This window comes from Sarcophilus harrisii, chromosome 1 (genome assembly GCF_902635505.1).
Source record: "Sarcophilus harrisii chromosome 1, mSarHar1.11, whole genome shotgun sequence".
In the NCBI taxonomy this organism is placed as follows: Eukaryota; Metazoa; Chordata; class Mammalia; order Dasyuromorphia; family Dasyuridae; genus Sarcophilus; species Sarcophilus harrisii.
In genome coordinates, this window is record NC_045426.1 from 610,471,271 (window position 1) to 610,494,153 (window position 22,883).

At 33.2% G+C, this 22,883-nt stretch overlaps 1 protein-coding gene across 3 annotated transcripts in view; it reads right to left on the reverse strand.

Annotated features, from left to right (window-relative positions):
* Positions 1-22,883, reverse strand: part of ATAD2 (ATPase family AAA domain containing 2) — a 66,572-nt gene that overhangs the window by 6,356 nt on the left and 37,333 nt on the right. For all 3 annotated transcript variants that reach the window (XM_031947157.1, XM_031947158.1, XM_031947159.1), the window contains exons 20-26: positions 15,433-15,568; positions 14,820-15,016; positions 13,699-13,858; positions 9,082-9,204; positions 8,850-9,005; positions 7,250-7,657; positions 301-434 (exon numbers count right to left, since the gene is read on the reverse strand). In XM_031947157.1, the coding sequence (XP_031803017.1) occupies positions 301-434; positions 7,250-7,657; positions 8,850-9,005; positions 9,082-9,204; positions 13,699-13,858; positions 14,820-15,016; positions 15,433-15,568 (1,314 nt within the window). The remainder of the gene's footprint in view (positions 1-300; positions 435-7,249; positions 7,658-8,849; positions 9,006-9,081; positions 9,205-13,698; positions 13,859-14,819; positions 15,017-15,432; positions 15,569-22,883) is intronic.

Consider the following 22,883-nt stretch of genomic DNA (forward strand, 5'->3'; position numbering starts at 1 on the left):
AGAAAGCATATTTAACAAATTTGGTATAAACTGAAGGAAAAGAGCAAGAGTTTGATAGAGCAGGGAAAAAGGAAAATAAGCTATGTAAATTTTAAAGAATAACAGAATATACCAACAGGAAGATAAAAAGACTGAAGAAGCTAGAGAATGGATAAATGATAGATCTCATAGGATTTTAAAGGGAATGAAATGTATTATCACACATTTATGAAATACAATTTAAAAGAAAGCAAAAGTAGGCACTAATATTTAAAAAAAAATTATTTCTACGTCAGCATTTAAAAATGTTTATTTACATACCTTAAGTTGTTCATGGTCCACAATAAGTGGGGGCGTGGGTTCAGAAAGGATTGCCAAAGCCTTCTCCACACTGATGAGCTGCTGTTGCTCAACTTGGGAACGTCTGGCTCGAGTCATCCTAAGAACACAGGTTTCTAGAAAGATCAATTAGATAACTATCATTTAATTCAGAGATATGTAGAAATTAAGCATCTAAGTTCAAATTTAAATATACATTTATTAAGCAACTGTGCGAAGAATATTGTGATAAGTGACAGGAGAGATAGCAAGTCAAATAAAACATTGTTTCTGTCCTCTTGGTACAGATAAATGGCAGTTGTGAGCACAAGCTTAATATAATAGAAAGATATGAACAATAAAGGGAGAGGAAGGGCATTCCAGGAATTGGGAACAATATAAAATAAAAAAATAAAGAAAGTGAAATAAATAGTATAAAGTACAGGGTTTGGGACAGAGAATAATCTAGTCTGGCTAAAATATGTGAAGGAAAATAAAGATGGAAAAATAAGGTAGTATCCAGATGGAGAGTTTACAATAGAGTCAGTCAAGATTTTTGAACATACTATTAAATTGTGTTCAGAGAAACAATTATGGCAATAAGAAGACATATTAAGACAATTATGGCGGAAGTATAAAAGAAAGATTAGGAGAGGGGAAGATGGAAGTAGATTGCTAAAACCTTCAAATAGGAAAGAAAGGAAATCTGAATAATTGAATTATTCTGCATTCAAGAGAAATTGAAAGACACAATGGAATAGCAAATACAACAAGAAAAACACCTTATTTTCTCTGTTCCTATGGGTGGGGGTAGAGATGAGGGCTAGAAACTCCTTCCCTAAAATTCCTATTAAAGAGATGCCTAGGCCAGCTATCCCTTTATTTCCCACCAAATTGTCTGTATTCCTTTGAACTTCATCATGCTGCCGTGACAAGTACCTGTGCTTCCAGCTTTCTGCTTCCTTTGTGTGCCACTTTCCCTTGCAAGATTTCAAACTCTTTGAGGGAAAGGATTTTTTTTTTTTTTTTTTTTTTGGCATTCCCAGAGCTTAGTATAATGCCTGACACATAGTATATGTTTAATGTTTCCTGACTGATTGGCATTTGAGGAATGAAAAACTAGAGGTGAGCAGATTACTTTGAAAAATCAATAAATGACTCAGTACAGTTTTACTAAGTACCTATGTGACTGGTACTGTGCTAGGTGTTAGTGAGAAAAATACATAATAAATAATCTTTACTCTCTGGGAGCTTATTTTAATTGGCAAGATAGTAGATACAACTATAAACATATACAGCATAAATATAAAGTGAATAAAGGAGGGCATTATTAGCAAGATAAGAAAAGGTTTCTAGACGATGTCTAAGCTACATCATTAAGGAAAAGGACTCTGAGGTGAATTTAATATTTTATTCTAGCAGTAAGAAGAAGCCACTAGAAGCAGATAAAGTGTCATGGTCAGAGCTATGCTTAGGAAAAATTATTGTGGCAGCAGTATATGGAAGTGACTAGAGTGTTGAGAGGCATGGCAAAGTGACTAATTAGGAAGCTGTTGTAATAGCTAGGAGAGGAGTGATTAAAATGGTAACTTATGAAGGAAATTTGATATTAAACTATGAAAGGTAGAAATTGCAAGATTTGGCAATTGTACATATGAGGTAAAAAAGAGTGAGTATATAAGAAATGGCTAATAAAAAGACATCTATGGGATTAAAAAAAGAACATTTTCATCACTAAAAATAAAAATAAATAATACTATTATACATAATAAAAAAGGCTCTAGAATTCAAAGACTTAAGGGGAATGCAAATAATCAGGACAAGTAAAGGGAATTAAATTCTCTGACTACTTATATCAAGTGAATCCATATCTGTAGGCAGAAATATAAGCAGAGAATTATAAGTAGGGAAGGGGGAACTTAAGAGGCAGGACAGAGTGGATTTATACTCCTATCAATTCCCTAGGAAAGTTTCTAGTCTCTCAACAAGTGATGGAAGGGAGCTTTACTAGAGAAGAACATTAGTAAACAACAATACAATGGCAAAGGTATATGTCTGCAACAAGATATATACCACTAGGCCTAATAATGGGCTTTACATGGAAAGCAATTTTCATATTAGCTAATTTTCTCCGAGTAAGAATTGTACCTTCTTGGACAGTACTCCATCTGAGGAAGGGAATGTAAGTTGCCAAGGGACACCAACATCCAGATGTGGAATGAGAAATAGGATAACCAAATTGTGCATACCCTTTGATCCAGCAGTGTTACTACTGGGATTATATCCCAAAGACATTATAAAGAAGGGAAAGGGACCTGTATGTGCACGAATGTTTGTGGCAGCCCTTTTTGTAGTGGCTAAAAACTGGAAACTGAATGGATGTCCATCAGTTGGAGAATGGCTGAATAAATTGTGGTATATGAATATTATGGAATATTACTGTTCTGTAAGAAATGACCAACAGGATGATTTCAGAAAGGCCTGGAGAGACTTACACGAACTGATGCTGAGTGAAATGAACAGGACCAGAAGATCATTATATACTTCAACAACAATACTATATGATGACCAGTTCTGATGGACCAGGCCATCCTCAGCAACGAGATCAACCAAATCATTTCCAATGGAGCAGTAATGAACTGAACCAGCTACGCCCAGAAAAGAACTCTGGGAGATGACTAAAACCATTACATTGAATTCCAATCCCTATATTTATGCCCACCTGCATTTTTGATTTCCTTCACAAGCTAATTGTACAATATTTCAGAGTCTGATTCTTTTTGCACAGCAAAATAACGTTTTGGTCATGTATACTTATTGTGTATCTAATTTATATTTTAATATATTTAACATCTACTGGTCATCCTGCCATCTAGGGGGGGGGGGGTAAGAGGTGAAAAATTGGAACAAGAGGTTTGGCAATTGTTAATGCTGTAAAGTTACCCATGCATATATCCTGTAAATAAAAAGCTATTAAATAAATTAAAAAAAAAAAAAAAAAAAAAAAAAAAGAGAAATAGGATAACATTATTAGGTATTAGGAATAGAAACTGATCCTGGCAAGCAAAAAGGGAAGGACATATGAGACAACTACAACCACACTTTTTTTTCTCCCCTGTTGAACAGTACCATCATTAAGAGCTGTTATTTCTTAGAGTGAGGCAAAAAGGACAATCTGACAAAAATGGCTGGGAAGACTGGAATACACTTTGGCAGAAACTAGGTATAGAGTAACTCACATTACATACAAGGTCAAAATAGGTACATGATTTAGATATGAAAATGATTCAAATTAGGAAAGCATGGAATAATTTACCTGTTAAATTTATGGATAAGGGAAGAATTTATGACATTATAGAATTTAAAACAGATAATTCTAATTATATTACATTTAGAATGTTTTATATAAATAATCCATGCAGTTAAGATTAGAAGCAGGTAACTTGCAAAAAACAACAAAACAAAACCAAAAACTTTACAGCAAGTTTCTTTGATAAATTTAGATTTTTATCTCTCAATTATATACAGAGAACTGGGTAATATTCATATGACTATAAGTCATTCCCCAACTGATAAATGATCAAAGAATAAAAATAAGCAGTTTATAGAAGTAATCAAAGCTCTCTATAGTCTTAGGAAAAAAAAGGCTCTAAATCATTGCCAAATAATAAAACCATATATACCTTTGACCCCAGCAATAACACTACTTGGTCTGCATGTCAAATATTAGAGGGAAAAAAAAAAAAGGAAAGGACTAACAAATACAAAAATATTTAAAGCAGCTCCTTTTGTGGTGGCAAGGAACTGAAAATTGAGGGGACTGGAAGAACAAGTTGTGCTTTAAGAAATGACAAGCAGAACGGTTTCAGAAAAACCTGGGAAGACTTACATGAACTGATGGAAAGTAAAGTAAGCAAAACCAGGAGAATACTATAATGTACACAGTAACAGCAATAATATAAAGATATCAACTGGGAATAACTTAGCTATTCTCAGCAATACAATGATCCAAGACAATTTTGAAGACCTTATGAAAAATGCCATTCACTCCCAGAGAAAAAAATGATGGAGTTGAAATGCAAATCAGAATACACTTTAAAAAAAAAAATCTTTATTTTTCTTGGGTTTCTGTTAGTCTCTCCACCCCTATTATATGGCTAATATGGAAATGTTTTACATGACTATACATATATAATCTACATTAAGCTGTCTGCTTTCTCAGTGAGGGGGAAGGAGAAGAAGGAAGGGAGAATTTGCAACTCAAAACTTTTAAAAAATGAATGTTAAAAATACCCCCCCACACACACATGTAGTTAGAAAAATATGAAAATTTTCACTTTGAGGAACAAAGTGAAGTACAGCAGGAGAAAAAAAAGGACAGGGTAAAATTCACAAAGACATTAAAATACTGGATAGAAGAAGGAACTCAAATCTGTTACTTAAAAAATTATATCCCCAATGAGGAATATACAAAGAATAAATCAGAAAATGAAATTCAGGAAGAAAAAGTAAAATGAAGACAAGCAAAACTTCTTAGAAAAGAAAGTTACCAAATAAAATTTGGATAGTAGATAAGATTCTGAACCACTTGCTTGAACTAGAAGGGAAGGGTTGAAAAGAATGTATAAAAATGGAGTGAGAGAGACTTAACTTCAGGGGAAAAGTCAATCTAAAATTACTTATTAAGGAACTACTAGTAGCAGACAGTATACTAAGCACTAGGATATAAAGAAAGGTAAAAGATAGTACCTGATCAAGAAGCTCAGTTTAATGAAGGAGACATGTGAGGGGAGAGAAGGGGAAAGAAAAGTAAAAAATACAAAAAGAACAAGAGAATCTACAAGGAAGCAAAGAAAAGCTGGACAGCTTTGAAAACAATGTGAAATGTTTATTAAATAGGTTTTCTTGAAATGGAAATTTATTGTTTTATATTGACTCTTCTCATATTTTGATATGTCCATGACAATGTTTCTTTTCCCTTACTCTGTATTTAGTTTAAAATAAACTTAAAATGGAAATTAGCCACAAACACACTAGAACTGAGGGAGATGGGGAAAGGATTCCTGGTGAAGGTGGGAGTTTAGTTAGAACTTGAAGGAAGCCAGGGATAAAGCATTCCAGGCAAGGGATTAACTAGTGAAAATGCTTGGAACTGGGAGATGGTATATTTTATGTGAGGAACAGCAAAGGAGTCCAATGTCACTGGATGAGAATATAAGGAGGGGACTAATGTGCAAAAAACTTCAAAGGAGAGGGTAGAGAGTAGAATGGGTCCTAGGGTTACAAAAGATAGAGGATTTTTAGATCTTATCATGAAATACATAGAGAACCACTGGAATTTATTGAATTGTAGGGTGTATCTGTCTGAAATGGTCAAACCTATGCTTTAAGTTAAGACAAGTCTGACAATGGAACTAACTACTATGATTTATGGCCTCTTACTATTTCAACAGTTATGAATTCTGGAGTCAGAAAAGACTAATGTCTAATGCTTAAAGGCATTATGACTCCAGACAAGTCAATAAAACCGTAAGCTGTAACGAATTCTTCCTATGTCAAAGGAAGAAATTGGACTCTGGCCTCTAAGATCTCTTAAGGTTTCAACACTAAATGCCTACAAACTACAACTGAAACTTACATAGTATTTTAAGATTTATAAATTGCTTTCCTCAAAAATAGTTATAAAAAGTAACAGTGTTAACACTATTTTATTTTGTTTTGTTTAATTCTACCTTAAATTACAAGACTTCTTTATGATCAAATGAGACATGTTTAAGACAGCAATAAGTACTTTGGAAAAAGTTTATCTGATTTTTCCATGTATCGTTTCTAGCTTTAGTGAAATGGTATGGATGTGGGATTTCGTTTTTTCATTTCACTTCACTGGAAAATGTTTTATTTTGATAAAGAATCTTAAATTATTTGTATGAAATAAATTGGAGACACGTAGGTTAAAATGATAATTGGATGAATTGGGAATAGCTGAATGGCCATTCTATATAGTCATTAATGGCTTAACATAAAACCAACATTACTCAGGATGAATTTAATTTCTATTGTTATAAAAATAAGCACATCTTTAACAACAAACCATTAAATTTATTCTTAACCTGTTAATGGCCAAAAATTTTAGAATTAATAATAAAAGTATTTATCTGACACATGAAATATATCTGATTTACTTAGGATTCACTTAAGGTTCTGATTGACGACTAAAAACAACAACAAAAAAGCATCTTTGATCCTATTTAAAAGATTAAGTGTGATAAATTAAGTCAATTAAATGTGAGTACAATATTGGAATAATCATTGTCCTTTACAGTTACATTTATGTGAGGAAGCTGATGACCCTACTCATAGTACTGAGTCATTATGCTTAAATTAAGTATTTCATATTCTAAAATAGTAGTTGTTTTCACAAACAAGTTGATATTTTCTTCAGAAATAAAATCAACCAAGTAAATGTGTAATTACGTCTTTTTTTGTTTCAGTTTCTTACTTATGTAGTTAAGACTGCTTAGTGATACAATGGACAAAGTGATGAGCTTGGAGTCAAGGAAACCTGAGTTCAAATTCAACCAGACACTAGTTGTGACTTAAAGCAAGTCATTAACTTCTCTGGTACCAGAAGGAAACTGAATATCACCTAGTATTTTTGCCAAGAAAACCCCATGGAGAGGTCCATGCAGCCACAAAGAGTTAGACACAATTGAAATGACTGAATAACAATTTCTAATTAACAGAATAATTGAATTGGTAGAGCTGAGGAATATTTACATTTTAAATCTTTTTAAAAAATATAATAATTCCATTAACTTCCCTTATGACTTTACTACAATTTTTGATGCACATAAATGAAATTGTCTGATAACTTTTTGTCCTCCCTATAAATCTTGCTTGTTTTTTACTTCCATAATTTAAGAATACTTAAACAAAAAACTAATTTACTTACCCTTTGCCTCAACATCTTCAGAACATTCTGTTACTTGACAATTAGAAAGTTCTCCATTGCAAGTTATCTTTTCTTTTCTTAAGTCTGCATTCATTGTAGTCTTTTTAGTTTCCTTTTCAGGTTCATTCACAACATTATCACAAGCAACACAAATACTTTTATTTTCCGTCTCAGTTTTATTTTCAGAACCATTTTGCTGCTTTTCATTTTCTTCCATTGAAGACTCTCCTGTGACTTCAGCCTCATTATGGTCTATACTGGTATCATGATTTTCTTGATCTCCATCACTCTCATTTTTGTCATCTTCTGTATTTCTGCTATCTTCTTTGGCTTGAGAAATCTTCCTTCTTTTTTTTATGGTGCCAAAGTACCATTTACTTTTTCTTCGAATCTTTTTCTTTGATGGAGCTAAGAGACAAAAAAAGGCACTAAACCAAACCCACAGGTGAATATCAAATATTTTTAAGTCTAGACTATCTCACCTACCTCTTCCCATGTCACAACTAGGAGTAAACAAAGTGCTTAGAATTTTAATAATTCAATAATAGAAAGATATCACTATATAGAGTTTACAATTATAATTTATAAAATCTGAAGTCAGAGTTAAAGTGACTTAAAGTCACATTTAAAGGCAACATTTACTCCCTGACAAGCACTCTTCAATCCAATGAAAATTGGCCTCACACAAGGCATTTTCTAGTCTGTCTTCTATGCCACAAGTACTCTACTTCCTCATCTTTGCCTCCAAGATTCCCTGAATTCCTTTAAGTCTTAACTAAAATCTTATCTTTTACAAGAAGCCTTCCCCCAACTTGTCTTAGTTCCAGTGTGCATTCCCTTCTCGATTAATCTCCTATCCTGCATATAGCTGTTATGTATTATCCTATATCTAATTGGCATGTATATATCTGTTTATTGTCTCTATTAGATTGAGCTCCTTGAGGGTTTTTCTTTTTCTTCTTTTTATAATCAGTGCTTTAACACACAGTACCTGATACAAGCCAAACACTTAATAAATATTGACTCATGGATTGGTAATCACTTCCCAGATCCGTCCAGCTATATAAATGATCCTTCTGCCTTTTATCTTTTTTTGTCATTCTATTCAACTTCTTTTATGGAGTTATTACTCTGATTTATATTGAATATGTCTCAATAGTTAGTACTAGATTAAGTAGTTTAAGCACAGGAACTACTTTTTCTTGAATTCAACTACAGATCTGCTAGTGTGCTTCTATACTATCTATATGGAAAAGAAGCACTACAATGAAACCATTATTTTCCATTTAAATTCTGCAAATAACAACTATGAAAAAAACTATTCATAGAAAAATTAACATACTGTTTATTTTTGTGGGGGGAAGGGGCTGGGGAAAATTGGATAACTAAAGAAAAAAACAGATGAAAGAACATTAGTATTAAAATGTGCTTTGGAAGTCCTTTTCTACACATTTACCATCCTTTAATTCAGCCAAATACAAATCAAAGGCATTTGGTCACTAATCTTCTTTAAAAGGAAGGCATTTTTAAAAAATCTTAAATTGAATGCTTGTATTATGATGTAAAGAATTAAAATAAAATAAAATCCAAGAGTATTTACCACTATAAAGTGAAGGAGTACTACAGGCCACAGGAGCATTGAGCATCTTCAGCTTTTCATTTTGTTCTGGGTCAGATCTTTTACCATCAACAGAAGTTGTGCTCTGCTTTGGCATCACATGATAGTAAGATGGTGCATATTTAGAAGAGCTGCAACCTAATAAAAAAGTAGAATTTTGGGTGATAGAAAACCAATTAAATACCTTATCAACACATTTCTCTTAATTTTCTACCTCTCTTTTTTCGAGACTCCTGAATTTCTTCACATAGCTGTTCAAAATCTTCATCAAGTTCTTCTTTAATTATTGCATAGGCAGTATCTCTTAGAGTACAGGCTCTGTGTCTGATAAGTCGGTCTGAAAAGTCAAGACAAAACTTAATATTACTTTCTTTTTATCACTAAGACCAAGTCTGGATTGTGAGTCATTTCTGAATATTATTTAATTTATATTTTTACCTGTCATGGGTAAAAAGGGCAGCTATCAATTTTTTTGTCAATAAAGATTAACAAATTTTAGAATGATAAATTTCTCATCTACATTTCATCCAGAAAATGCTCTCTTTACATCTATTCTACCATCATTTCCCCTCTATTTAGATGTATTAATATCTAATAAAGATTCAAACTCTATTGAAAAGAAAGTGAATTAAATTATATATAAGCATATAGAGTGGGGGAAACTAAACTATACACATCACCTCCATGACCCTGAATCCTGCACTTCTTTTTTATGATAATTTTCTCCTATTGATACCTCTTTTCTGCCTCAGTCTCCCTGAATTTCATCCTCAGCATGATCTTCATTCCCTTTTACCTTGTTCTTCTAGTTCAGACCATGGCCAAATCTTGTAAGAGAAGCTTCACTTTATTTCAGCCTTGACTCTAGATTTAAATAGATGAACCATGCACAACATCCTTTATCCTTGAATTATTCCATTGTGCATTGCCCTACATAGCTTCAACTTTGGCTCACCACCAATATCTGCCTTTTCTTGAGCTGTGAAATAGATCGATTGTTTTTCTTCATTTCTGGAGGGAACCAAAATGACAATACTATGTTGGAGTCAAGATACTGGGTGTCCAACTGTGGCTGAGCAGACCAATATGAGCACAGAGAAGGCTCTAATACAGGCTGGGCACAAATAGTTGGGGTGGAAATGTCTCTAAATTTGTATATCTCTAGTTTGAGTTATTGCAATTCTGCTTTGCTCCTAGAACAAGAGTACCTTCTTTAATGTGGGCATTCCGTGATGGGCAGTCCTTTGCCAGCATCTCCAATGTCATGTAATTGATTCCAAAGTTCTGTGGAAAAACCTTGAGTGTTCTTGTTTTCCTTGTGCAGTATTCTTTGTTTTTTAGGTAAGGGTACATTTGACATTTGAATAACATGGACAGCCCATCAGAGTTGTGCCTTCTGCAGTAGAGTTTGAATGCTTGGAAATTTACTTTGAGAAAGAACTTCAGTGTTAGGTCACTAATCTTGCCAGGTGATATTCAGAATCTTCTTAAAACAATTCAAATGGAAGTGATTCAGTTTCCTTGCATACAACAATTAGATCACCACAATGCATCTGTAGTCAGTCTAATTCATCTTCTCTCACATACTTTCCTTTGGAGACTGTCAAACAAGCCAGCTTTGGCAATTCATGTGTCAATCTCATTACAATGGGTACATTCCCAGAAAGTATACTGCCAAGGTAAATAAACTTATCTATAGTTTCAAAACTCTTTCCATTTACTGTAACTGAAGGGTCCACAAATGAAAGATGTGTTGGTGGCTGATGAAGTACCTGTTTTCTTGGTGTTGTCAAGCCAAAATTAGTAAAAGCAGCAGAAAATCCATCTACATTTTTGCTACATTTTAACTTCACTAGTTGTACTAAGTGTACAATCATTTGCAAATAAAATGCCAGGGACCAACTCTTCTTCCACTTTAATCTTGTGGTTTTTAAAAGTAACTTGCCATCAGTGCCTCTGAGGTATTGCCACACAACCCATTTCCCTTTATAGAGATGACAGAGGAGGAATCCTTGAACTCTTTGGGGACAATCTCTTCTAGCCATATAACACAGATAATTTCTATCAACTCTGATATAAGCAATAGACCCATTCTCAGCTGGAATAAAATTAGTACCAAGTATTTGCCATAGGAAAGGAACCTAATGTCATTCAAAATCCCTTCTTCAGTTGGAAATTCGGTTAACAGGGATTGACTTTAACATGATGTATATGATCAATGGCTTCAGCATTGATAACAATATGTTGAGACTACTATGGAAATTTTTAATCACTTATCAATGTGATTCCATCAACACTTAGTACCCAAGATGGCTTATACATAGCCTTCTCCTGGCATCATAAAAGCCTCTTTTGGATTATTACTTTCAATGTAAAACTGAATTTCATATGCCTTCTTAATAAGCCAAGAATCTTCCATCTCTTTTTGCTTGTATTTTACTTTTGATATATATATAATGTATTAATTATTATATGCTGCCTTCTTAGAAACGGATGAACTAGCAGCCTGTTGGCAAACTCTGTGGAATTCTCATTCTTCATTTATTAGATTCTGAATTTCCTCATCATTTTTTATCAAACCAGGGTTGTCACAAAATCTCTGAAAGCTACCACTCCTTTTCTGCTCCACTGAGAGCATGTGTTGGAGCAGCTTTCTCTCCAAGTTAGCAGTAAACTGTTCCTGCTCAGAAAAGCACTCTAATCCGTTGATATTAGGCCTTCTGATACTCAACTTGCTTTGGAGTCGCTGCTTTTGTTGAATGGGAATATTTATCTTGGAGGGAAAGTATGATGGATTTAGTCTTCTGGGCCACACATTACCTTTGTCTATGCACACCTTCAGAATTAAGTGACTAGTGCTGTTTCCAATTCCAATCTTCTCAAGACTGACTTCCAGTCACATCTGGTGGTCTGGATTCTTGCATTAAAGTCTTCACATTATCCTCAACTCAATGAGTTTGAAACCCACTGGTTACTTTAAAGGTGAATATCAGAAAGCCATACTAAGATAGGGTTCAATACAAGTTCATGCTATTTAACTTCAATAGGACCCATACAAGACTTCTGTCTTTCCCTATCACTACTTTCTACAGTTGTTTTTTCAACTCTTTCCCTCAGTTCTGTTTTTTCAACTCTTTTTCTCAATTCTGTAAGGACACATCCACTCCATCTTAGCAAGTAACTTTAGCAAAAAAGAAATCATAAACCTGACCTTCTTCATTTCCTCTACTCATGAAAATGCCTCATCTTAATCTAGCCTTTTAAGTAACCTTGGCTTCAAACTATCACAAACAGATGGTTCATTTACTCGCCACTCCCTTTCCAATCTTTTCTGGGAGTTGACCCTATTTATCTCTAAAGCAGCTTTTTTCTTGCTGGCTAGACACATACTTAAGTTTTTCTATCTTTATACCTTCACAAGACAAGTGAAATCTCTCCAAACTATTACCTCCTAGCCCTTCTCCCTTTACTGCCAAACTTCAGTTAAGAGTATATAAAGAGCTGCTTATACTTTCTCACCTCCCTGGTAACTTCTTTGTCCCTTGCCATCTGGTTTTGAGCCCAATGTACTGAAACTTCTCTCTAAAGTTATAATAATTTTTTAACTGTTAAAACTCAATAGAATTTTGTAAATCTTCATCTTTTTGATTTCTTTGCAGTTGCCCCATTGCAAGTCACCTCACTCCTGTCATCTATTAACTGGCTCCCTCTAAATAGTCCATTAGGTTTAATGATACAGAACTCTTTTTTCTGTTCTATTATTTGACTACCTATTCTTTCTTTAGTTCCTTTGGCATTATATTATCATCCATCTTCCTTTGTCTCTTGGCTATCAATAGCCATTTATCTTTACAGAAAAGACTGAAGTCTATCTATTCAGCTTGAATCTATCCCTAGAGTTATTCAAAGTCAACTCCCCTTAGACATTTCCCCTTAGCCCTTCTAATTCCACCTCTCCCTGCCTCTCCCTCCCCACCTGCTGAACGTTCCCCATCAAGCAAGTTCAGAATGATCAGCACCATCCTGTACTTTCTCTTCCTCCACACTAGTGCCAATCAGATTGCCAGATCTCTCTCTTTAATGTAATTTTTACCATATTCATATTCTGTCCCATACCACTTTAATTTAGGATCTTTATCAGTTTTCACTTGGACTGTTATAATAGACTTTCAATTATTTCCCCGTTTCATCTTTTTCCTCTCCAATGAATCTTCTATATAGCTGCCAAAATAATAATTCTAAGGTAGAGATATGACCATGTCATTCTCTTGCTCAAAAATGCTTCAGTAGTCTCTTAACTCTAGGACAAAATGCAAATTCCTAAACCCGATTCTTAAAAGTATCCTGAAATCTGACTCTAACCTTATTTCACATGAAACTACCAAGTCTTTGCTAAATTTAACATTCCATCTCCTGCTTCTGGGTACTCACCCAGACAGTCTCCCATACTTACAATACACAATCCCTCTTTTACTCTAGCTCTCTGAATCCTTATTTTTCAATCAAGTCTTGGCTCAAATGCTCTCTTCATCTATGTTTCCCCATTCCTTAAGTGGATTTTTTTTTTTAAAATGTTAAATCCTCTTAAGTGGAAGTTAAGCTCCTGGGGGAGAGGGGGAAAGAGAACGGGGACGGATGCAGAGATTCACTTCTGTATTCATATACCAAAGTGCTTCTTTACATGTAGTTAAAATGTTGATATAGTTGTTAAGTTGAATCAAAATATTCTCATGTTAAATATTTGTTAACTAAAGAAAAAATTCAAACAACATATGGTCGTAAATATTGTCTTACCTATCCTAAATTATTTTTAAGGAGAAAGAATACTTACCTCCAGGATCTCTATCGGGATTATATTCTAAGGCATTACTACAGATGAGATCAATATCTCTCAGGTAGTCCTTCACAGTCAGATATTTATGGAGATCAATCTTACTGATAACTAATGATAGGTCCATTGGCTGCTTTATTACAGTGACATAATCAGGAACCTACAAATAAAAAAATCTCTAGTAAATGTACCAATGAGTAGAACTTAAATGATTAAAGAATCTACATTCAAATTTGAATTATCCTTTCAAATTGACTTTCAATTTCCCCAAGAATGTTCTGCTTTAGTCAGACTATTTTCATTATTGTCATTTTCAAATTCCCATGTTTTTTTCCTGCCCGTGGGATTTTGGCCTGTGCTGCTTCTTCTCTATTGAAATATCACTTTTTCTCCATTTTGCATAATCCATTATTCAATACTACATTTGACGTTAATTATTTTCTGAAGTAATACTTAAGAGCTTAAAAATTAGCATCTACTTACTGCAGAATTATTTAAAAATAAGTTCCTTTTAAACTACTATATAAGTTTAATGAAGAATCTCCATCATATTTTCCTATGTATATCTGACAGCCTAGACATTTAAGTATTTAACAAATAGTTAAACATACTGATATATAAAATTAAGAGTTCTCAAATTATTACCATATTTTCACTCTGTCAACTACTTACTGTTAAATTCAGACAGGTGACCTGAGGAATTATGAATATAGTTATTGGATTTATATATATTCTAAAATTTTGAAGACCTATGATTTTACTGGAATGGATAGATGAAAACTTTGACCCTTTTAGTCTTAAGCTTATCTAAATTTATCTAAACTAATTCTTGGCCAGATAATGAGTTCTTATTACTGGGCCAGGATCTGGATCCTTTTCAGCTTCATATATTCTATGCTGATCCATGAGCTCCTGAAGTAGAACTTTAGATCAGAAAATGAAAAGCCCAAAGGACAAGATTTCCCATTCAGGACCTTAAAAAAAACAAACAAACAAAAAAAACCTTATAGCTAGACAGCTTATATACTACATGAGCTCATGTTCAGGTCTATCCAAAATGTTGAGGCAGAATATCTGCATTTTTAAGAGGATTTATCATCTGTTGAACTAAATTCACATACCTCATCAGGATCAACAGGCTTGGTAAATACTCTGAAGCGTTTGTCAATAGCCAGTCTATGAGTAACATTTCTTAAAAAAATTCTAAGTTCACGAAATGTATCCTCTTCTTGTTCTTCAAGCCGTTTTACTTCCTCTGCTGTCAAGGGCTTTGGTTCAGGTGGTGGAGCTATTGGTAGGACCTCCAGTGCCTGTAAAACTTTAAATGAACCAAATATTTTAGAAAATATAATTTGTCCTAATCTCCTGACACTGAATCATAAACTGGGAGTCAGAAACTTATGAGCAACAAAAGAGGTATAGCATCACAGTTTTAATATAATGTAGGATAAAAATACTATTAATTTTAAACTGTACTGACAAAAAAAGAAAATATCAAAATTTTACATAAGTGCATTTAAGGAAATGTTTCGGAGCAAAGTAGAAAATCAAAATTTATGCTGATATGGAATGATGGTGATATAAGAGGTAAGAGATAATGGAAGAAATGGGATCCAATAAATAACTCCAGCTTTTTCAACCAATCTTCACATGCTTGAGACCCATCACTATACCAGATGTCCATTTCCAATTTTTTTTTTAAATATTTAACTAAATTGTAAGGTAGGTACTAACCTGCTTTTTTTTTGGATGTAGGAGGCTTAGCAGCTTGATTGAGAATTAAATCCTCAAAAAATTTTGTTCTTTCTTCACCACCAGGCAATTGGACATTGAAAACTTCCCCATAATCACTTTTAAATAATTCTTGTACCTAAATAAATAAATCAGAATAGCACAATTTTGTAAACTAGTCAGTACAAGCTAATATTTCTATAGTGCTGTGAAATGTTTTTAAATCCTCTGATCTTAACAATCCTGAAGCACGTGCTCTTATTTTTTTCATAAAGTATGGAAACTAATAGATATAATGAAGGATGGGTATAGGTTCACAGAGGTACCAATTGCCTGAAAGTGAGAACTGAAACCAATTCTATCTTGATCTCAAGTCTAGGTCTTTAATCCATTACTGTGTTCTAATATACTGTGACTGAGAAACAATACACAATTATTTATGTAACCAGTCACAGAGATTGTTGCATGCTGGTTTTGACATACAAACCTAAAAAATTATGGCCAGTGAGTGCATTTTGGAAAGTAGTAAAAAGTAATTAATTATGTTCATACTAGATGATCGCTTAGTCCTAGTAATATAGATTATTAACAATCTTTTAAATCACAGATTTAACTACATAAAAATTTCTAACAAAGAGTTCAAAAGATAGCCTTTTTGGCTCACCCAAATGATAAAATATGGATAACATATTTTCCTTTTCCTTCCAATTTTTACTTTTCTTCTAAGCTTAAGATACCCAGCCAACATCTCAACTTGTACATTCTTGAAATTTCTATTTTTTCTTTTCTTCTTTAAATACCGCGCCACACTAATAAAGATCCCCATTATCACCTAACATAAGTTAACTTCAACAAAAGGCAACAACAATGGACTGATCCAGTCTCCAAGAGGGTAAAGATCACCCCCTTCTAAACTATATTTATTGCTCATTCTTGCAACTTAAATCTTATATACAGATTTCAAAGGCTTACCTATTTAAAAATATAAAACAGGCATTTAGAATACAAAACAATTTGGAAAAGGATTCTTTATGAGGAGGAAAGCCTTCTAGACACTATTCTTTTCTAGATAATATGATGACGACTGCATCAATTTCCAAAACATTTATGAAAAAATTTGTAATCCCAATTGAATTTGATTTCATCATCCAAAGAGAAAAAAAACAAGATAATTTAGAATTTACTTAGTGTGATCACAGAAAGATGGTACAAATGGACCACACACAAAGACCAGAATTTAACGGGAGAGGGGCGAATGGCATTGCCTTCAGTAAATTACAAAGCTTCTTTAACAATTTAATGTTTCCCAAGGGAACAAATAAAATTCTTCTGGTGTGCTGAAAAACAGTATCAGATATGTCTTTGAAGAAATCAAAATGAGCATGCTACAGAAAGCAATGGAAAAATATGTAAAGGATGTGAGTAACCAAAGAGGAACTCCAAAGAACAAAAATAAAAGATGTTCCTGGGAAGAATATCATGAGAAAATGAAGTTTTCCAACAATTCAGGTAGACTCCCTATGGCATATTTATGGAAGGAAAAGAAAAGACTTATTGGATAGGCAAGTATGGTTAGGTTGAGATCTGTATGGCTAGAAGGGATTAACTAGTTGCTTAAAATTCACCTACGAACAGAACTGGTTTTTACCCTAAAACAGTAATGCAATTAACCACAGGTTGCCAGCAATTAGGGAATGATTTTTAAAATTACAATATTCAAATATGTTGGAATATCATTTCATCAAAAGAAATGACAAAAAGAAAAGATGAGAAATGTGGAAAACTTACATAAACTATTGAAGGTCAAGTGAATGAAACTAGAGGAAAATGTATATAATGACTCCAATCATATAAAAGAAAATACATCTTTGAAAGACTCTGAACAATGAAATGACCAATTACTACTTCATAAGGCTAATGATTCCCATCTTTTGTGAGAAATGATGAGCTAGAGAAATAGAATAAGAAGCGCATTTTCAGACATGACCAGTGTTGTTGACTCTTTTTACCAGGACTACTACTTACTATTCCATAGTTGTGAAGAATGGGTAAAAAGACCATCAATGAAGTGGGGGACAAAAGAATAGAAAAATGAGAAAACATCTACTAGAAGATCCCAAGAACGAATGATTTTTGTACTGGATTTGTGGGAGGGCATGGATAATAGTTGCACAGAATGAGAAAATGTGAAAGGTATGTATTATAGTCAGGAAGAATATTTACATTGAGAAGATCATAGATTCATTCAAGCATACATTTATGGACACAAGCATAAATATAAAAATAATTATAACTTTACAAGAAAAGATCTCTAGGTTGCTACCAGCTATTTTCACAAGTATTCTGCTGAGACTCAGTCACAAGATGAAAGGACTTGTAGACAGAAGGAATGTTCATTTAGTCTCCTCATTTTATGGATGAAGTCACTAAGGCACAAAGAAATAACTTTGTAAAGTTCACACTGGCAGTGACACAAATGTAATTCAGAATTAACCCCTATACTTAAGTGAGCTTAATCTCATTTCTTTTTTAACTATCTTAACTTTCAAAAATAATTTTTAATAGTATTTTATTTTTCCAAAAAAATGCAAAGATAGTCTTCAAATTGCAAAATAGTCCTCCAATTTTTTCTCCCCCTCTCCAAGATAGCAAATAATCCAACATTTATTAAACATATAAAGCACACAGTTGTAAATTTGGGTGTGTTTCTGTTATACTATAGAATGTCAATAACTTTAGTTTAGAATATGAATACATATTTTTATTTTTACAAATGAAATTATGCCTGAACAAGATGCTGTAAGTGTGTTAGAAACACTGTTTTCTCCAAAATATATATGTAATAATATAAAATAAGTATTTAATAATTATTTGATAGCTGAACTATGTTAAGATTTTAAAAATTTCTCATTGACAATTTTCAGATGAAGAAATTTTAACTATTTGTAGCCACATGAGAAGGTGCTCCAAATAACTATTGATCAGAGAAATGCAAATTAAGACAACTCTGAGATACCACTACACACCTGTCAGATTGGCTAAGGTAACAGGAAAAAATAATGATGAATGTTGGAGGGGATACAGTAAAACTGGGACACTGATGCATTGTTGGTGGAGTTGTGAACGAATACAACCATTCTAGAGAGCAATCTGGAATTATGCCCCAAAAGTTATCAAACTGTGCATACTCTTTGATCCAGCAGTGTTACTACTGGGCTTATATCCCAAAGAGATACTAAAGAAGGGAAAGGGACCTGCATGTGCCAAAATGTTTGTGGCATCCCTGTTTGTAGTGGCTAGAAACTGGAAAATGAATGGATGCCAATGCCCATCAATTGGAGAATGGCTGGGTAAATTGTGGTATATGTTATGGAATATTATTGTTCTGTAAGAAATGACCAGAAGGATGAATACAGAAAGGCTCGGAAAGACTTACATGAAGTGATGCTGAGTGAAATGAGCAAAATCAGGAGATCATTATATACTTCAACAACAAATACTGTATGAGAATATATTCTGATGGAAGTGGATTTCTTCGACAAAGAGAAGATCTAACTCAGTTCCAACTGATCAATGATGGACAGAATCAACTATGCCCAGAGAAGGAACACTAGGAAATGAGTGTAAACTGTTTGCATTTTTGTTTTTCTTCTCAGGTTATTTTTACCTTCTGAATCCAATTCTCCCTGTGCAACAAGAGAACTGTTCGGTTGTGCACACATATATTGTATCTAGGATATAATATAACATATTTAATATGTAAAAGACTGCTTGCCGTCTAGGGGAGAGGGTGAAGGGAGGGAAGGGAAGTGCAAGGGATAATGTTGTAAAAAATTGCCCATGCATATATACTGTCAATAAAGTTATAATAAAAAAATAAAAAATAAAAAAGACAACTCTGAAATAACATTACAAATCTGTCAGATTGGCTAAGATGACAGGAAAAAATAATGACGAATGTTAAAGGAGATGTGGGAAAACTGGGACACTGATACATTGTTGATGGAACTGTGAATGAATCCAACCATTCTGGAGAGCCATTTGAACTATGCTCAAAAAGTTATCAAAGTGTGCATACCCTTTGACCCAACAGTGTTTCTACTGGGATTATATCCCAAAGATATCTTAAAGGAGGGAAAGGGACCCATAGTGCAAAAATGTTTGAGGCAGCCCTTTCCATAGTGGCAAGAAACTGGACACTGAATGGATTATCAGTTGGAGAATGGCTGAGTAAATTGTGATATATGAATGTTATGGAATATTATTGTTCTTTAAGAAATGACCAGCAGAATGGTTTCAGAGAGGCTTGGAGAGCCTCTGATGCCAAGTGAAATGAGCAGAACCAGATCATTTTACATGGCAACAATAAGACTATGACAATCTCTTCTGATGGACATGGCTTTCTTAAACACTGAGATGATTCAAACCAGTTCCAATTGTTCAGTGATAAAGAGAGCCATCTACAGAGACAGAGACAGAGACAGAGACAGAGAGAGAGACAGAGACAGAGAGAGAGAGAGAGAGAGAGAGAGAGAGAGAGAAAACACGAGAACAAACCATAGGAACAGAATGTGGAACACAACATAGCATGCTCACTGTTATTTGCTCGTATTTTGTTTTCTCAGTTTTTCTTTTTCTTCCTTCTTGGTCTGATTTTTCTTGTGCAACAAGATAATTATTTATATGTGTGTGTGTGTGTGTGTGTGTGTGTGTGTATATATTGGATCTAACTTTAAAAAAAAACAACATATTTAACACATATTGGACTATCTGTCAGCTAAGGGAAGGGGTAGGAGGAAGGAAGGGAAAATTTGCAACAAACGGTTATGCAAGGGTCAATGTTGGGAAAATATCCCATGTATATGCTTTGTAAATAAAAAATTAACAACAACAAAAAAATTTTTTAATGCTTTTTCACATTCTTTATGTCCATATATTTATGAAAATGTCTTATCTACCAGATCTTTTTAGGGCATGAACTACATAAATCATCCTGCTATTCCTCATTCCACAAACATTTACTGATATTGTTACAAAGAAAATGTAAAGTACTTCAAACAAACAAAAAAAGGAAGAAAAAAGACTAGGTAATCACATTCCAAGAAATCATAAAACTACAAATTTCTTCAAACCAGAGGGTAAAGTGAAAAAAGCCTTCCCTCTAAAGAACCTCAAAATTTAAACTCTCCAACTTTTTAGAAAAATCTAGGCCAAAACAACATTATTGCAAAAGAAACAAAGAGAAATTTAGCAATATTGACCAGCAAAATGATTAAGTACCATTTCAGAGACCCAATGATGTATAATACTAAGTACCTCTTGATAGAGACAAAGAATTTAGATACAAACAAGATTTTGCTTGATTGTACACATTTGTCATTATTAAATCATCAAGATAGTACATTTAAAAAAAAATCCTTTAAATACACATGATTACTTTAAAGCTTTTTGGTTCTGAAATGATTAGGATCCAATTATAAAATAAAAAAAGATGGATTTGAGTATGGTTCACAGAAACAAATTCCAAAATCTCACTTTTTCAAAGATTTACAATACTCATTAGAAGAGAGCTGCTTTTCCTCTCAATTAGAAAGGGAATTTCCAGTTCTGCATCTTTATCTCTGCTGAATTATGTTTTTAATCTTACATCTTGCTTCTAAAATGTATATATACACGTGATCTACATCTGTTTAATACAAGTTAATATTCATTTTGTTTTGATTCAATGCTTTTAATCTTAAAATTTATACCTGTTTCTGCTTCTTAAGTGTCTTAAAGAGTTGCATAGTGATTACAACTATTGTGTCATGTGATATTAAATTAGGTATTTTAAAATATTGGCTTTCACAAGTTGCTATAACCTCAATTCCCATGCTCTATTATGTAAGCCTTATTATATCTCAGCTACTTGATTATATACTGTGTGAGGCAATTTGTGTTATGGAGCTGATGCCAGGCAATGCAGCAGATGCAGAGCCATCATCATCAATTATTTTTGGTGAATTAATTTTTCCAAGACCTTCTCCTTTTGTCATCTTTTGACCAATCCTTCTCTCTCTTAGATGTACTCTTCTTTAGACTTTTATATTTTTATTTTCTAATTCTCTCTCCAATCAGTCTGATCACTCCTTTAAAACTAAACAATTATTACACAGCATATTTTAGTAATAAGGATTTAAAAATAAAAACGATGTCCATTTGAAATCCTATGTTTATGCATTTCAATTAATACTGTCCATTTGTTACTAACAGTAGTATCAATAGTAATTCTAACCAATCAAGGAAATAGGATGATTTTTTTAAACATAGATGATGATTTCACCAATGGTTGTTGAAACTGTAATTTTAATGCAGGGCATCTTAAATGTATGGCAAAAAACAACAAAAAATGATATTGGGGTTGGAAGAATTGTGTAATTATGAACACATGAATACCTTATTGGTGGAACAGTGAAGTAGTACAACCATTTTGGAAAAAAAATACATAACTATGCAAATAAAATGAGCAAAAATGTCCATTTTGATTCAGACACTCTGGAGAACCATACTGGGCTTATATCCCAAGGAAGTTGTGATTAAAAGTCTCCACAAATATCAAAATATTTATACCCAACACCTTTTGTGATACTAAAGAATTGGAAACTAAACATGTGCCTATTGATTGGGGAATGGTCAAACAAATGGTGGTACTTGTAATGGAATGCTGCTGTCATGCAAGAATTGATATATGATAGAGAATTATGGAAAAATTTGTATTAACTGATAAAAGGTTAAGAAAACAACATGAAATAACTACAATATAAATGAAAGAACAGTATACACTTCAAAAAGTGAAAAGTTAATATAACAATTATAAAGATCAAAACTGAAATGAAAAGATATTTGCATTCTCTAGTGATACAATCTCACTCAAGGAGAAAGCATCCTGTTCATATATGTTCAGAATGTCACCATCTTTTAAAAAAAAAAAGAAAAAGAAAAAATTTTTTGGTCATACTACCATCTAAAGCTATTTTCTTTTCTCTCTCTCTCTTCAGGTATACTAACAAAGGAAAAGTTTATACTCAATGGTTTTACTTTCTCATTATTCATTTATTCTCCATCCACAATCGGGCACTAACCACTTTATTGAAGTTCATCTCTTAAAAAGCCAGTTATTAGATTCAACTTTATCCAATCTATAAAATCTGTCATCACTGCAGAGTATCTGCTTTTTCTTTTACTTTAATACCAATTTCTCTTCTGGTTCTCTTGCTGTTTCTGTGATTTTTCCTTCCTTTCTTCTTTTCCCTTCTCAATGGCCTATTGAGATATACTTCAAACAGAACATAGTCAAAAAAAACCTTACTTTTATCAAAAAATATACAAAATATATATAAAACCAGAGGTTATGAGTTCAAATTCTGACTTTGCTACTCTATATGATTGTGGCACTTCTCTATGTGCCTCATGTT